The sequence below is a fragment of the Myxocyprinus asiaticus genome, chromosome 23 (assembly GCF_019703515.2).
Source record: "Myxocyprinus asiaticus isolate MX2 ecotype Aquarium Trade chromosome 23, UBuf_Myxa_2, whole genome shotgun sequence".
Lineage (NCBI taxonomy): Eukaryota > Metazoa > Chordata > Actinopteri > Cypriniformes > Catostomidae > Myxocyprinus > Myxocyprinus asiaticus.
Genome location: NC_059366.1, coordinates 36,814,865 through 36,831,942, shown reverse-complemented (window position 1 = coordinate 36,831,942; position 17,078 = coordinate 36,814,865). Strand labels below are relative to the sequence as shown.

Genomic DNA, 17,078 nt, shown 5'->3' with positions numbered 1-17,078 from the left:
CCCTCAAACACTACACTAAGCGGTAGACCAATCACAACAGACTGGGACATCTGACCAATCAGAGCATAGTAGGCTCTCTGAAAGGAGGAGTTTAGAATGAATCCTTTAGAACGGATCATTGAACGAGTCGTTTTTGACACTGGGAAAAAAAAGGTAATGCTGCAATTTAAATTATGAGCAAATTAAAGTGTTTTTTGACCTTGGATGCATGTAAATCTATTGTATGAGACCTTTAAAACAAAATTAGGCATGTATAAAAACCATAATAGGTGCTCTTTAACATTCAGAAAGGAAACAAAAACAAACAAGCCAAAAATATTAATGACTTATCTTTTCTCTCCCCCATTAGGCTACCACCTGCCTCTGCAAAAACAAGTAGCAAATCATGGTTCACAGCTGTTGTAAACTAAAGGCTGGAGGGTATTAGAAAAAACAAGAAAAAGTCCTTCAATATGCCATGCCCCAACTTCCTGTTTCAAAAAGAAGTACTGTACATCAACAATTGTACAGCCAATTCATTGGGTCTTAAACTAAATTCCCCACAACGTTGCTTGAAAATAACGTGCTATAATTTTAAGGTGAAATTAAGTTCAAATAATCTAGTGATACCCCAGAATTCTGCATTTACCACCCACACTGAAATTGCCATCATAAAGAACACAATGGACCAGATGAAAAGTCCCTGTAAATGCATACAGCTGTCCAATGCTCCTAAAGTGATTATGCCATGATTAAAATAATTAGTACCTCATAACATCACACTACTTGGATTAGTATCAGGATATTACAGTCGTTGCAGGAGTCTCTGTGAACAATTGAATCAGCATTATGTACTGGTTGAGCACTGGGCTGTCAGTCACATTGAATTTCCTACTCAAAGGCCCGTTTGGGCATTAATTTGTCAATATGTATGCAGAGCGACTCTCATAACTTCCCCAGTGTTGCAATTAATGCTACCTGAAGTTGTAGGGCTTTGATTGCCTTTAGGGAGATCTCCTGCAAGGCTGTTGCAAATTAACATGAGGGCAATCGCGGAGTTAAATTATCTCCCAAACAGATTAGGTTTTTAAGGTTATATTATTATTAAGGTATAAAGTTTTAAAATAAAAAAAAAAACCATCCTTCCTACCCTAAACCTTAAACTTAAACCCAACCAAAAGTGTCATAAAAGCAAATGTGAGATGAAAAATAAATTTTGTGGTACATGCTCTTCAGGACTCATACCACGCTGTTTTGCACTGCAGGCTCTATCAGTTGAGCAACAGCGTAACTTGATCACACACACAAAGAAGTTTGTAAAGTTGTTTAAGTAATGCAGATGTAAAAATGTAGCGCCTTACAAGTCATGTGCTGTATATAGTAAAAGTGTTTTGATGTCATAAGGTAGCACTGTGTGATGAAATGGGTGAAAAGTGAGTATTTATGAACTGATAATCTGCCAATTACTTTTGATTTTTCTTGATGTGTTCTAAAATACTAAGGCAGAAATCACATGACTAAATTTGTTCAGTCCAATTGAGTCGCACTTTACGCAGTCAGTTTTACGCAGATTTTTTGCTTTAAACCGAAATGTCTCGCTTCATCTACCCTTCATGTCACTTAAAACTGTGGAAAGTAAAATTATTATTGAAATGTCAAGGCTTTTCTTTTCCATACAACTACATGGTGATCTGTCAAGTTCAGTTGAAATGTCAAGTTAAAATAAATAAATAAATACATACATACATATTTAGTCGAGATTTGAACCTGTGTCCTCTGCATGCTAAATGAAAACTATACCACTAGACTAACATGTCTTATAATAATGAATTGCTAAGTTACCAAAATGTGTGTGTGTGGGACATATGGACATATGTTTGGACATATTTTATCAGGTTTAGGGCACCAAGATATGCGGAACTGCCACGGGTGCCCCTCAAAATATAGCTGCAAAATGCCCCCGGCCTTTTGTATGTTGCAAGTATGTTTCCATGAAAATGATGTGTTGGTGGTGGAACTCGAGACAGGGTAGTGACATCTACAGCAAAATATTTCATAGATCCCTTTATTATGATCAGGATATAGACAAGTTCACAGTTGAAAGCTTGTGGGGAAGATTTCTGAAGCATTTAGTGAGTTTTACTGTTCCAGTAGGTGTCTAAAATGAATTGTTTTGTCTTCTGACATTTTTATGTGATTGAGGAAATATATTGCTGGAACAGCAGAATAGAAAAGGATGGAGATGGAACAGAAACCCAAAAAGATCATATTCATTTCTGTATATTTTCACTGCTTGTGAAGGATGTTGAGATGTTTTTCTTCAGTGCAGTAGCTCTTCACCAGCCCAGAACTCCCCTCACCAATCTGTGTAGTTTTCATGCTTAAATGGATTCATTGTGAATGTTGCATGATCAAATTAGATTTTCCTCATTCCATGCCCTGTTTCTGTCTTACTCATTCTTGATCTGTATTCCTTCCTCTCTCTCTCTCTCTCTCTCTCTCTCTCTCTCTCTCTCTCTCTCTCTCTCTCTCTCTCTCTCTCTCTCTCTCTCTCTCTCTCTCTGTCTTGCAGATATGCATTGCCATCCAATGACAATGGCCAGCTTTGTATAATTGAAATAGCTGTTGCTAATGGAACTGTTAATCGGCAGCAGAAATACATGAACGAGCCTGTGTCAGAGGTAAAACTGCTTCTACACATTTGATCAATTAAATAATTTCAGTGAACTTGTGAATTATTGTAATTCATCTTATTTACTTCCCAGAACCCCCTTTACACATATTATTCCTTGCTATTACAAAGGAAGGTTTACTAATTAGTCTACCTTCTAATATTCCTATTAATAGTTGTTCATTATCAGTCAGGAGATAATTACCACATTGATTTTTTTAAAGAATAATGCTCAGCCTTTCTTTTTGAGAGTTTGTGTTATTATTGTTGTTCCATAAATAATAAGCTTTGTCGCTCTCGTTAAATGACAAATAATTTGTTCATATTATCACCACTATTGATGAGAACTTTAGAGAAAAATGTAATAGAGTTATATGTAGAAGTGCTGGTCTCTGTTTAGTGAAAAGTTTCTACAAAAACAGCCAATATATGGTAATTAAAGGAATGTTCCAGGTTCAATACAAGTTGAGCTCAATCGACAGCATTTGTTGCATAAAGTTGATTACTACAAAAATGTATTTCATCTTATTTCACATATATTTCTCTACTTTTCTTTAAAAAAAAAAAAAAAAGCTAAAAAAACAAAAGCTAAAAATCTGTGTTACAGTGAGGCACTTACAATGGAAGTGAATGGGGCCAATCCATAGATGTTAAAATACTCAAAAGTTTCAAAAGTATAGCCACAAGATGTAAACAAATATATGTGTTAACATGATTTTAGTGTGCTAAAATTTTTTACATATGCTTTTCTGTGTAAAATTATATCCAATTTTACAACTTCGTTGCCATTACGATGTACAACCCTATAATCCTGCAAAAACAATGATTTTAACAACTTAACAGCTGAAATAATACACGTTTTAGCATAAGGATTAATGTAAGTGCTTTTATAAAATCATAAGCTTCAAATTTATGCCTTTAAACCTTTAAAAAATTTGGCCCCATTCACTCTAACCTCAATTTTTGCCGTTTTTAAAGAAAAGGTGGGACGAGATTTTTTTTTCTCTGAATAAATATTTTTGGTAATCAACATTATGCCACAAATTATGTAAATTGTGCCGAACATATATTTAAACCGAAACGTTCCTTAACACCCTGTCAAAAGCAATAGAACCCATTATAATCATTATGTTGTCTACACTGGAAGCTCCCACTGCGAAGTGTTCATTGCCATGACGATGTAACACCGCAACCCCTATAATCATACAAAAACAATGATTAACGGACATGCCCAGTGTTACACTTTAGTTTAGAATGCCACAAATACAAGCGGAGTGATACAAACAGTAAACCGTCCCAGTGCTCCCAGACCTCAGGACACTTGGAATGTCTCTCGTCCAATCAGATTCGAGGACCGAAACTAACTGTTGTATAATGGTTTTTATGTTTTCTACGTTGGAATATGCCACCACACAACCTTGTGTATATTCAACTGGTGTAGTTATAGCTATAATTTTAAATTCAGCAATTTATTAAGATGCAAAGATTGACTCAGACGGACACAGTAATATTAATCTAGACTGTGCTGACGTGTTATGTCTTGATCAAAGCAATAAATGGTCATTTCTTTTCATTTGACTTAAATATCCATGCAGTGATTGCTGCCTTCATACAACAACAAAAGGTTGTTGTTTAAATAACGTAGAAGTCTTTTCAAAGACATTATAATTAGAGCTTTTAGCTCCAATTACAGTATAATGTCCAGGGTTTAAGGGTCATTAATTCCGGAACTACAGTTATTTAAGCCTTAATGACATATATTTGTATATTAAGGAATAAACTGCATTGTAGCAAACATTATATAACAATGGGTAGCATTTTGACCCCAAATACTTTACTATTCTAAAACATTCCAAAAATAAGCATCATTGTTGTTACCATACTGTTTATCTCCCAACGCTCAGGTGGTGTTCGGCTCCACATTCCTGGGTGGCGTTCCATCTCTCTCAGAGCTGCACCACAACACTGGGAATGTCTCTGGTTTCTTTGGCTGTATCCGTGAACTGCAGATCGACTCTAAAGAGCTGTATGTGATGGGTGTAGCATCCAGAGGCCAAAATATTCAGAACTGTGACTTAGCAGTCTGCCAGCACCAACCCTGCCGCAATGGAGGAACATGTGTCAGGTATGGGGTCACTTCTGTTATAACCTGCTATTTAGGGTTAGGTCGATACTGAATTTCTGGCTTTGGCACTTGTACCTGGTACCTTGGTATTGATGCAAAATCGATAATCAATAACAGAAACAGCCTCAGTCAATTGATGAAATGAAACTACATCTGTCAACAGATTTAATAATTCAGTGTCAAAATTGTTTAAAGTTAAAGGGATAGTCCATCCAAAAATGAAAATCCTGTCATCATTTACTCACGTTCATGTTGTTCCAAACCTGTATGACTTACTTTCTTCTGTATAACACAAAAAGAGATGTTAGCATCAGTCACCATTCACTTTGAAAGTGAATGGTAACTGAGGCTGTCATTATGCATTATAACATTTCCTTTTGTAAAATGAGTAAATGATGACAGAATGTTCATTTTTGAATAAACTATTCCTTTAAAGCATACATTTTTTAAGGAAAGAAAGAAAAGAAAAACAAAGAGATAATGTCTAATTGGATAAACACATTAAAAAAACATATTTAATGAAAACTATGCATCAATGCTTTAACTTGTATTAACATTAACACCAATGCATTAATATTAATGCTATGCATCATACTGCCTAAACTGCCAACCTGTGCTAAAAAAAATAAAAATAAAATGCACATTGTCTCCCAGATCAGGTACAGAAATTTGCAAAATGATTGCATAAATTGCTGCTGTACACTTTTATTACCAATACACCATGTAACCCCACTCCTTTTTGAATCTCCACTGGAGAAAGAGCTTTCTCAACTTTCATAGGCAGCATTCTGCAAATAATGTTTTCAATGTGTCTATAAAACAGTCCATAAATGAAAAGGAATTTAATTGGATGTGTCTCGATAAAGGACTCTGGTGAGTGGGAGACAGCATGTCACCTGAGGAGTTCCTATTCAAGTGCATTCAGCCCCAATCAACATTCTTTCATGAACATCCCTGAAGCTTGCAATATTTGGCATACATACAATTTTCTACATGGAACAGAGTTTGTAAATATTGTCAGTGATAGGCAGATTCTGTGAAGATGCTCACTTGAGTTTTAAACAGCAGGAATCACAAGCCTGAGTGCAGGGATGTGAGTGCATGAATGTTTTGGCAAACCACAGGCAGCTTTTTGTGTTGCCTACACCCAATAGTTTATAATTACACATTATTTGAGGTTTTTAAATTGACCTTTTTTCTGTGTAACTGTTTTGATTTGGTGATTCATTTTGGAATCTAAAGTGTTTAATATTGAAACGAAGTACAAGTTTAGCACGTAGGGGAGATCAGTGTTTCACAAGGCAGTTTTATTTTTTAAATTCCATTTCTGCATAATAACATACCTTAAAGTCTTGGCTACAAAAAAAAAAAAAAAAAAAAAAAACTATTGCAAATTTCAACCAGTCTTGACATTTTGTGACATCATGCAAAAGATAAAATACAAAAAAGAAACCATTGCTTTTGCCAATAGAAATTGTCATTAATAAATTGTATAAAATGACAAGATATCAAGTATATATTAATTAAAAATACCCTTGTCCTGAGAACACAGTTCATCTTTTCAGTTAAAGTCTACCTTCTGTATACCACTGACCCTTGCCTAAATGTACCTCAGAGTGGTTTTATTGTGTTCACTTTTAAACCCAACAGCTAAAACAAACAAAAAACTATGATTTTAATTTTAGTTTAGAAGATAGATTTAACAAAAAGTCTAATTTAAGAGGGTTTTGAACTAGGTTTTTGAAGCGAACAACACTATTGCTAGAGGAAACAAACAGTTGTGTCATTGGACTTTTGAGTCAAAGCCTCATAGTTACTGAGATATAGCCCTTATGAGAATTTCCCATGGGACAACTAGCCCCGGTGTCCCCTATTTCAGTTTAAACACACAGGCATGTACACTCTGGTGTCTGTTGTTCTAGCTCTGTAGTCACCTTGGTGATGTCCTTTATACCCAAGTGCTCTGGTCAAGGATCATAAATTGATTATACGTGAAAATGTAATTTTTTTTTTACGATACCTAACTTTAGCCCCATCACTGACCCTGAGTCCAGCCTCTATGGTTGGTTTGCATTTAAAGGGATAGTTCACCCAAAAATGAAACATCTCTCATCATTTACTCACCCTCATGCCATCCCAGATGTGTATGACTTTCTTTCTTCTGCTGAACAAAACGGAGGTTCTTAGAAGAATATTTCAGCTCTGTTGGTCCTCACAATGCAAGTGAATGGTGACTAAAATGTATAAGCTCAAAAAAGCACATAAAGGCAGCAAAAAGTAACCTATACGACTCCAGTGGTTGAAACCATGTCTTTAGAAGTAATATGATAGGTATGGGTAAGAAACAGATCAATATTTAAGTCCTTTTTTACAATAAATTCTCCTCTCAGCCCAGTAGGTGGAGATAGGCACGAAAAATGCAAATCGGCAAAAGCAAAAGAAGAAGAATGTGAAAGTTTTGATGGTAAAAAAGGGTTTAAATATCGATCTGTTTCTCACCCACACGTATCATATCTCTTCTGAAGACATGGATCTAACCACTGGAGTCATATGGATTACTTTTATGCTGCATTTATGTGCTTTTGGAATTTTTTTTTTTTTTTTTCCCCAATTTGGAATGCCCAATTCCCAATACGCTCTAAGTCCTCATGATGGCATAGTGACTTGCCTCAATCTGGGTGGTGGAGGACGAATTTCAGTTGCCTCTGAGACGTCAATCCGCGCATCTTATCACGTGGCTTGTTGAGCGCGATACTGCGGAGACATAGCACGTGTGGAGGCCTCCGCAGCATTCACGCACAACTCACCACACTCCCCACCGAGAGCAAGAACCACATTATAGCAACCACGAGGAGGTTACCCCATGTGACTCTACCCTCCCTTGCAACCGGGCCAATTTGGTTGCTAAAGGGACCTGGCTGGAGTCACTCAGCACGCCCTGGATTCAAACTCGCGACTCCAGGTGTGGTAGTCAGCATCTTTACTTGCTGAGCTATCCAGGCCCCCATGCTTTTGGAATTTTGGTATCCATTCACTTTGTGAGGACCTACAGAGCTGAAATAGTCTTCTAAAATTCTTACTTTGTAAGAAAGTCATCCACATCTGGGATGGCATGAAGGTGAGTAAATGATGAGAATTTTCATTTTTGGCTGAACTATTTCTTTAAACAATCTTTGTCTGCAGTAATGACTGTCCCTCTATCGTCTTTTACTGTATCTTCTCCCCCGCGTTCCCCCTGCATTTCATGTAAACAAGTATTCCAAGCATTCTGTTTGATATCATGTCGTTCCTTTGATACGCTGTGTCGATATCTTGTATGCACTTATACCACTATAGCACCAGCTTTCTTTTTCTTTTCTGACGTCATGTTCAGAGTACTTAGACTGCATCATGAAATCACAGTCCCACGTAGACAACAGTCCACATTTTCTTTCAAATCATCAAACTAGCTGCACTCATTTAAGGCGGATAATAGCCCTGGATGATGTCCTGATGGAAATACCAGTTAGCTGAAATGAGCGGATGCTCAGAATTGGCATTTTCTCTGAAGCAGCAGCTGATGCTAGCAGGCCTGGAATTTCTCAACAGATGGTTCTCAAACACATTCCCTTATTCCTTGCCTTTCACTTCTCCTCAGAGTCATTTGTGGGGTTTGCTAAGGCAGGCATCACTATTACTATTGCTGATTTGAATAAACCTCTAACCCGAAGTATTAAAAGGAGAGTGCACTCAAAAATTAAAATTCTATGAAAATTTACTCACCCCAGTGTTGTTCCAAACCCTCAATAAAATAGATTTACTTTTAAGGAGGGAGCCAGAATATCATAGAGACTTGATGATGGGCTCTTTTGACTCTCGCCAGTAAGCAACCACACAGCAACCCCCTAGTAACCACCAGAGCACCCTAGAAACTGCATAGCAATACACTAAAACAGCCATAACACCCTTTGTGGCAACCTTTTGCTGCAGGCAAGCAGCACTCATTTTCTTCAGAATTCTCTTACTCTCTATTTCCATCTGATGTTTTACCTCAGATCTCTTCATCCGTTTTCTCTCTGGCACACTTAAACTTTTCCAGGATCATATATAGCTGTGGACTTGGACATGATGCTGTTACTGAAGTACCTGGCTTCCTGCTTAAAGTCCCCAGTAGTGTTCAGGTCTGACAGTGATTCATGGCTTTAACATTTGTAATCCTGCGACTTTGAGACAGATTCTACCCACCTCCGCCGGGTTACAGCTCGAGCATGCGGAGGGCAGGAGTGAACAGCTGTACATCAGCCGTTCATTTCATTCCCGTAAAGCGACATCATTCACCCCGCTGTCGAGCTGAGTACTAAACTCTTTTACTGAGTGTGTCACGCCTGCCCAAGTGTATAATCGAGTGCTTGGCCCACTAAACAGGCAATCCAGCACGTTTGGAGGATTGGCCTCTCCATTTTAGGCCTCCTGTCAGCCATGGAACACATGTGACATTTATAGGTGAGGTCTTTGGATTTAAAATGCCTTCTTTGGTCAGCACTGTTAAAATACCTTTGTTTACACTCAGTTACTAGCATTACATGATGACATATTAAAACTAGATTTGCATTTCCTGAAGGAAATACTAGTGATTGCAGTATTGTTAGTTTTAGGGAAGGTTCCAGCTTTTGGTTCTGCTGCAACGGATCCTCTTAGACATTGTTATGACACTTAGCATGTCTTGTTTTATCTCTGCATGTGGGTTAGTAGTTTTACTGAGCTTACAAAAACCCAAAATATATAGCACACTTGAGGGGCCGGGCTGTTCAGACCGAAGAATGTTTTTGAAAAAAAAAGTTAGACGCAGTACAACGAATAAAACAGAACGCTGGTATTTTGAGAAGCATTTTTAAGAGCTGAAGTAATTTTTTACTTGACACTTGTCTAAAAATGTGGTACTCTTGTGCGAGACGCTTAAACAAAAGTCTAGCGCATGTTTACATAGAAAACAATTGAAAAACATTGCAGTGAACGTAGCCCTAATGCTTACACTATCTACAAAACAAAGACTTGAATAGAGTCTGTACATTAAGCAGTTTTAGCTGAATGAATTGTATAAGTTTAAAGGAATATTCCAGGTTTAATACAAGTTAAGCTCAATCGACAGCATTTGTGGCACAATGTTGATGACAACAAAAAATTATTTCGACTCTTTTCGACTTTTTCTTTAAAACAAAAAAAACAAAAATCGAGGTTACAGTTAGGCACTTACAATGGAAGTTAATGGGGCCAATTTTTGGAGGGTTTGAAGGCAGAAATTTGATGTTTATTATTTTATAAATTCACTTATATTCATTCTTCTGTTAAAACTTGTGTATTATTAGAGCTGTAAATCATTGTTTTCACTGCCCTCCAAACCTCCAACTGGAATATCAAAATAGTACTACCTTGCTAGCTCTATAAAAATGACCAAAACATGAAGAAAATAACCTATTAAAAGCTGAAGTGTGTAATTTTTGTGCTACTAATGCCAGCATTGTGAAAAAAAAAATTTTTTTGTTGTATTTTAATGAAGACTTGTGTATCTAGCATGACTACTGCTTTCAAAGAAGCAGCGTTTAGAGACATCTGTCTCTTTTTGTCGGCTTACCTTTGCTTGGTGTGCCCTTATTTAAATAGACATGCCAAACACTTTCCTTGTTAAATTTTTCATACGCATTTGCTTCTAGAAGCTCACTTTCCTTGCAGCAGAAATGGTCAGTAGTGATGGCAGCTCATTATATCTGCTGGGAGAGGTGTGCGTCAGGAAGGCGTTTGACCCAATTTAGTGGAGACTTCTGTCAGCAGGCTTTCAGACTGTTACATGGATTAGAAAGAAAAGTTTCCATAGATTTTTTTCAAAGTCTCTTGGTTTGCAGCTGTGATCTCTGATTCACCTCCATTCTGCCCAAACACAGACGAGTGCTCTTGGTTTCAGTCTCTTGACTGTCTTACATAATATTCTGTGGTCATCAAGTTCATTTGAATCAGCGTCTTTATATAATTGAATAAAGGTTGAAAGCCGTGAACCATTTTAACAACAATATTTTTCTAAGAGCTTGGTCAATACCAGTCAGCTCGTTTACATGAACAGAAAGCGGTTTATTGCGAGAAAGCTGCTTAAGGCTGAAAAGCGGCATTTCCGTTTACATGCATGGTGTTATCGGCTTTCTCTTTACTTCCGTATACATGTGGCTTGGTCAGTAAGCAGCCTATACCACGGTAACATATTTTTCTTGCGACGCTTGTGTAAATAACAAACATGGGATCCAAGAAAGACTTCGCTATTTTATTCTCTGTTGCTTGGCCTTATTTCCAGATAGTCCAGAATTGTTGCTGTGTTTGTTTGCTTAACTTTCCATCGTGACCTGCAGCGAATTGCGCTGCAATAGTGGGGTTTCCCTCCTACGTCAAACTCCGGGATTCTCCCAGTGTACGTGGCATTTATGCGGACATGAGGGACAGTAGTTCATATTTTAAATTGGAGTGTATAACTGTAACCCCCCTCCTCCCACCTCCTGCTACTCAACCTGCACTTAAGATCTGTGAAGATAATGTGAGCCGCGTCTTTCAAAAACAAAGGATAAGGAAAGCACAGGGCCCAGATGGCGTTTCACCTGCATGTCTTAGATCCTGTGCTAACCAGCTGGCCCCCACCTTCACACAGATCTTCAATAGATCACTGGAACAGTGTGAAATCCCATGCCGCTTCAAATGTTCCACTATCATCCCCATCCCAAAGAAACCAAAAATCAAAGGACTTAATGACTACATACCTGTCGCCCTGACATCTGTGGTCATGAAATAATTTGAAAGACTGGTGTTGGCCCAGCTGAAGGACATCACTGGACCCTTTCTAGGTCCCCTTCAATTTGCTTATCAAGCAAACAGGTCTGTGGATGATGCTGTCAACATGGGATTGCATCATATACTGCAACATCTGGACAGACCAGGGACATATGCAAGGATCCTTTTTGTGAACTTCAGTTTGGTTTTGAACACCATCATCCCAGCTATTCTCCAGACTAAATTACACCAACTCTCTGTTCCCACGTCTATCTGTCAGTGGATTACCAGCTTTCTGACAGACAGGCAGCAGCTTGTGAGACAGGGAAAATTCACTTCCAGCACCTGTACAATCAGCACTGGTGCCCCCAAGGGATGTGTGCTCTCCCCACTACTCTTCTCCCTCTACACCAACGACTGCATCTCCAAGGACCCCTCTATCAAGCTCCTGAAGTTTGCAGACGACACCACGGTCATCGGCCTCATCCGAGATGACGATGAGTCTGCATACAGAAGGGAGGTTAAACAGCTGGCTGTCTGGTGCAGTCAAAATAACCTTGAGCTGAACATGCTCAAAACGGTGGAAATGATTGTGGACTTTAGGAGGAACCCCCCCCCCCCAACACTGTCCCCCCTCACCATTCTAAACAGCACTGTGGCAGCAGTGGAGTCATTCAGGTTCCTGGGCACTACCATCTCACAGCACCTGAAGTGGGAGACCCACATTGACTCCATTGCGAAAAAGGCCCAGCAGAGGTTGTACTTCATTCGCCAGCTGAGGAAGTTCAACCTGCCACAGGCGCTGCTGATACAGTTCTGCTCAGCAGTCACTGAGTCTATCCTCTGCACTTCAATAACTGTCTGGTTTGGTTCAGCTACGAAATCAGACATCAGAAGACTACAAAGGACAGTTTGGACTGCTGAGAGGATTATTGGTTGCCCCCCCCCCCCTTCAAGAACTATACACTTCCAGAGTGAGGAAAAAGGCTGGAAAAATCACTCTGGACCCCACTCACCCTGCCCACTACCTTTTTGAACTGTTGCCTTTTGGCCGACGCTTCAGAGCTCTGAGCACCAGAACCATCAGGCACAGGAACAGTTTTTTCCCCCAGGCTATCCAACTCATGAACAGCTAAAACTGCCCCTTTGAGCAATAATTAATGTGCAATACACATTATTGAAGGCAGAAATTTGATGTTTATTATTTTATAAAATCACTTATATTAATTCTTCTGTTAAAACTTGTGTATTATTAGAGCTTTTTATATTATCCAACACATCCTACCTCTTCTGCCATTACATTCCCTTGCACATAACCGATTTGTATTTAGATTTGCACTACGTATATGTATGTGTGTGCGTGTGTATGTATGCATGTATGTATATGTATGTATGTGTATATATGTGTGTGTGTGTGTGTATATATGTATATATATATATATATATATATATATATATTAATAATTAATAATTAATAATTTTCTTTATTTATCACACATTATACATTTTGCACATATACGGTGAAATTCTTCTTTTTCACATATCCCAGCTAGGCTGGGGTCAGAGTGCAGGGTCAGCCATGATACGGCGCCCCTGGAGCAGATAGGGTTAAGGGCCTTGCTCAAGGGCCCAACAGTGGCATCTTGGCAGTGCTGGGGCTTGAACCCCCGACCTTCTGATCAGTAACCCAGAGCCTTAACCGCTGAGCTACCACTGCCCTACTGCTTTATTTATCACACATTATACATTTTGCACATATACAGTGAAATTCTTCTTTTTCACATATCCCAGCTAGGCTGGGGTCAGAGTGCAGGGTCAGCCATGATACGGCGCCCCTGGAGCAGATAGGGTTAAGGGCCTTGCTCATATATTTATATATTTATAATAAAAATATTAATTTGTGTTCTGCAGAAGAAAGTAATTCACATCTGGGATGCCAGGAAGGTAAGTAAGTCATGAGAGAATTTTCATTTTTGGGTGAACTACCCCTTTACATGGCCATATAAGCCGCATTCTCCAGAAGAAACCTTGGTGTGTTAAACCGCTTTCTCTTAATCCCTTAAACGGTGTAAGGAAAACATCTTTCTCATTTACATGATGTTTCAGAATGCCGCTTTCTGCAAAAACCCTGGAATAAACTGTTTTGCATGTAAACGCGGTCAATGTATCTTTAAAGCTTTACAGCATTTGCCATTACTTTCAGTTTTATCTTCAAAGCTGAAGTGTGTATTTTTTTGGCTGTTAAAATACTTTCTCCTATCCCAGCGTTAGGTTATTTTCCCTGAAAAGAGTAAACTGTGTGGCTCTGTGGTACTATCAAAACATTGCTCTGTTTGTTTGAGCATCCTGAACTGGAAGATACCGAAACTGGCTCAACCAATGGCGTGAGCTTGGGGCGGGACTATCTGTTTGATCGACCAATGGCACATGGGGGAGTGTTCGAAAAAAAATCTATTTGAATCTACAGTATTTGTCATTATTTTGTCAAGTCAGTTTGGTGGCGCTAGTGGTACAGAACTTACACATATAGGCCTACATACGACTTTAAAGACCCATGTAAGGGTTTGACAAATGCAATTTTCTTTCCTGTGCTGACATATTTAAAAATAAAAAAGCAGCTAAAACAAGATTTAAACTGGTTGGCTGGTTTTCCCCTTATTTTTCCTGTTTTTTACCCATAGATTGCAAATATTAAATGCCTAATTCTGCATAAAAAGTAAAACATTTTAATTTACAATTGGAGCAAGTGTAGCGTAGTACACTAGCGTATAGATGGCCTCAAAGCTAGTAGCCACAAATCTCAAATTTTCTTAAAAATTTTTAAAATACACTTAAATAAAGTGTCATGATCTGCTATTTCAAAATTCAAAATCTGACTTTTTTCCTGTGCTTAGTATAAAAAAACTGATTTGATCTTTTTCAAGATTGGTAAACACATCCCCTGTTATCTTTCTCAGTTTGCTGTGTAGAGCTTACCATATGCAGCAGCCACCTGAGTGTTTCTCCTGACTGTTCTCTGCGTCAGTCTGAGTTCGCATGGCTGGTGAAGGGCAATCAGTCACAGAAACAGATGTGTTTGCATGTTCTACATAATGTGGGGCAATAATCTCACCGCCTGCCGTGGTGTTACCCCCTGCTCTCCTGAATGGCAGTGACAAACCGTCCGCTGTCTTTCTCTGGGAATGGTGCAAATGCTACAAACAAGGTCACTTGATTAGTTTCTTTCAGAGTGGCAAGGTTACAGACCGTCCTATCTAATGTTGTTTACATAACGCAATCATTTTTGTGACATTTATATGCATAGCAGTGATTTTATATGAAAACGCAGACATTTTCCTTGCAGACATTTCTCATGCTTTAGTCTTTTCATGTCAGAATATCCTGCAGTGTCACGAACAGGTATGTGTGTTTGTGTTTGTTTGTGTGTGTATTTTTATCAGTCTCTTGCACTGGTTCCAAATCCAAGTGACAGAATGTAAATATTTCATTTCTACTGCTGTGCTGGAGCTCAAAACACATTATTAATTTATAGGTCTGAAACTCCTCTAATGCTTCCTGTATCTGATATTATACCTTTGAAAACCCTTTACATCTTCCTGTAGCTTATGAAGTTTTTGTCTGAATATTGCTTATCATGCAGGCCTACCCTCTCCCTCTCACTTGGGGATCAAGCCTGGAATTAGGAAATTTCCGTTCATGGAATCGCACCTTGGCAGTCAGGCATTAGCTTGAACGTTTCTAATCAAAGCGAAGGTGGATCAACATGAGCATAATGTAACTCTGGATTTGCAGATGGCCTTCATAAATGGCTTTCATAAATTATGAATAGGTGTCAATATGTGTTTGTTTTTTTAAGGACATATTTATTTACTTTTGTACAATAAACCATTTTAATATTGTGTTGGGTCGCTACTTGAAGTGTATTGTGAAATCTGGGTCCTGACGCAAAACTAGTTGAGAACCACTGGTCTAAAATTCATGATGGTGATCTATGAATTCAGCAGCAGAACTTCTATGTATTCTGCTTTGTATTCTCATTTGTATTCTGCTCTGCTTTTTTGGAGTCTCCCCCCCACCCCACCCCCAGTGCCCCTACCCAATTTATGCTTTCTACACAAACTCCAGTGAAGTTAACGATGCAGTACGGGTACATTTCATTGGTATCCTAATGATCTCTTGCTTTTTTCTCCCGTTTTTTGGTTTTCTTGCATGTAGCGATGCAGAGAACTGGTTCTGTGTGTGTCCCTTGCTCTACATCGGTAAGCTGTGCCAGTTCACTGCCTGTGAGCGAAACCCGTGTGCGCTCGGTGCCACATGCGTTCCCCAGATGCAGCTTGAAGCAGCGTGCCTGTGCCCCTACGGAAGGCAAGGTCTCCTCTGTGATGAAGGTAGGTCTCCCATCAAGGTTTGTGTGTAGATGGAGGTTTACGACAGTATCCATGGAGATGTGATATAAGAAACAGAAGCCAACGAGCTTTCGTTTTCTATTTTTGCCGATAGTTACATCTGACGTTTGTTTTCCTCATCTCCTGTCTTTGAGATTCAACCCATAGGTGGTAGATTGAGATGTATTCACATTAGTTTTGTTTAACTGATGCCTGATGCAAGCAGGTGAAATGCTTTCCAATTAGGGCAGCTAACTGCTCTCTATAAACTTACTAAACAGTAACTGAAATCTGAGGCTTTCAAATCTGAGGAGGCAATCTACGAAGTATAAACTGCACCAGCTAGGGTTGTCTCAGTACCTGAATATCAGTAGTCGAAACCGACAGCAGCATAATAAAACAATTCTTTAGACCAGTTTCGATACCACAAAAAATAATGCTATTAAGCATGCTCCTTTATTTGAAAAGGTCAACTTTAATTTAAATATTAGAAAATTAAATAAAAACAATGGCATATAATCTTCAATTATTTCTCAATGAAGTAAGCATTTTTTTCTGTAAATATTGTTTGATTAATATTAACACATAATAGTCATCAGCAGGTCAAATAGGCTGCAATTATATTGCCAGATCTAATGCAGAGATCCGATAGTTTGACACAGATCAGACGTTTTGTCCTGTCTGTTCACATTTATAAAGCATTGTATTTTATTTGCTAAGATGTGCATTTTGACTGAGATGTATTTAAGAGATATCTTAAATACCCATGTAAGCATGTGAGACCTGAGCTTTGCGAATAAAGAGCAAATTATGTAAAAAAGACGCGTTTAAATTACTTAATTTAACCCTGCTGTTATGTTCGAGTTATTTTTACCCTTTTTAAGAGTTAAAAACTGTGAAAAACTGTAAATCTAATGAATAATCTAATTCTTGTGTTTCATCAAATTGCCTTTGGATTCTCCACAACAATCAATAAAATAATAAGTTAAAGTTTATATTATTTATGCAATGTCAGAGTGTTTTGGGTGATGACTAGGGCGTTGCTAGGGAATTTTTTACAAATTCTTAGTCCGCCAGGCATTCTAAAAAAAAATGCTTTTGAATAAATCCATGATTCTGTATTTGTTTCAAA

General features: G+C 38.4%; 1 protein-coding gene across 1 annotated transcript in view; it reads left to right on the top strand.

Annotated features, from left to right (window-relative positions):
- Positions 1 to 17,078, top strand: part of eys (eyes shut homolog) — a 293,123-nt gene that overhangs the window by 258,613 nt on the left and 17,432 nt on the right. Inside the window, exons 37-39 of the mRNA XM_051651752.1 lie at positions 2,552 to 2,660; positions 4,555 to 4,775; positions 15,777 to 15,949. Coding sequence (XP_051507712.1) covers positions 2,552 to 2,660; positions 4,555 to 4,775; positions 15,777 to 15,949 — 503 coding nt within the window. The remainder of the gene's footprint in view (positions 1 to 2,551; positions 2,661 to 4,554; positions 4,776 to 15,776; positions 15,950 to 17,078) is intronic.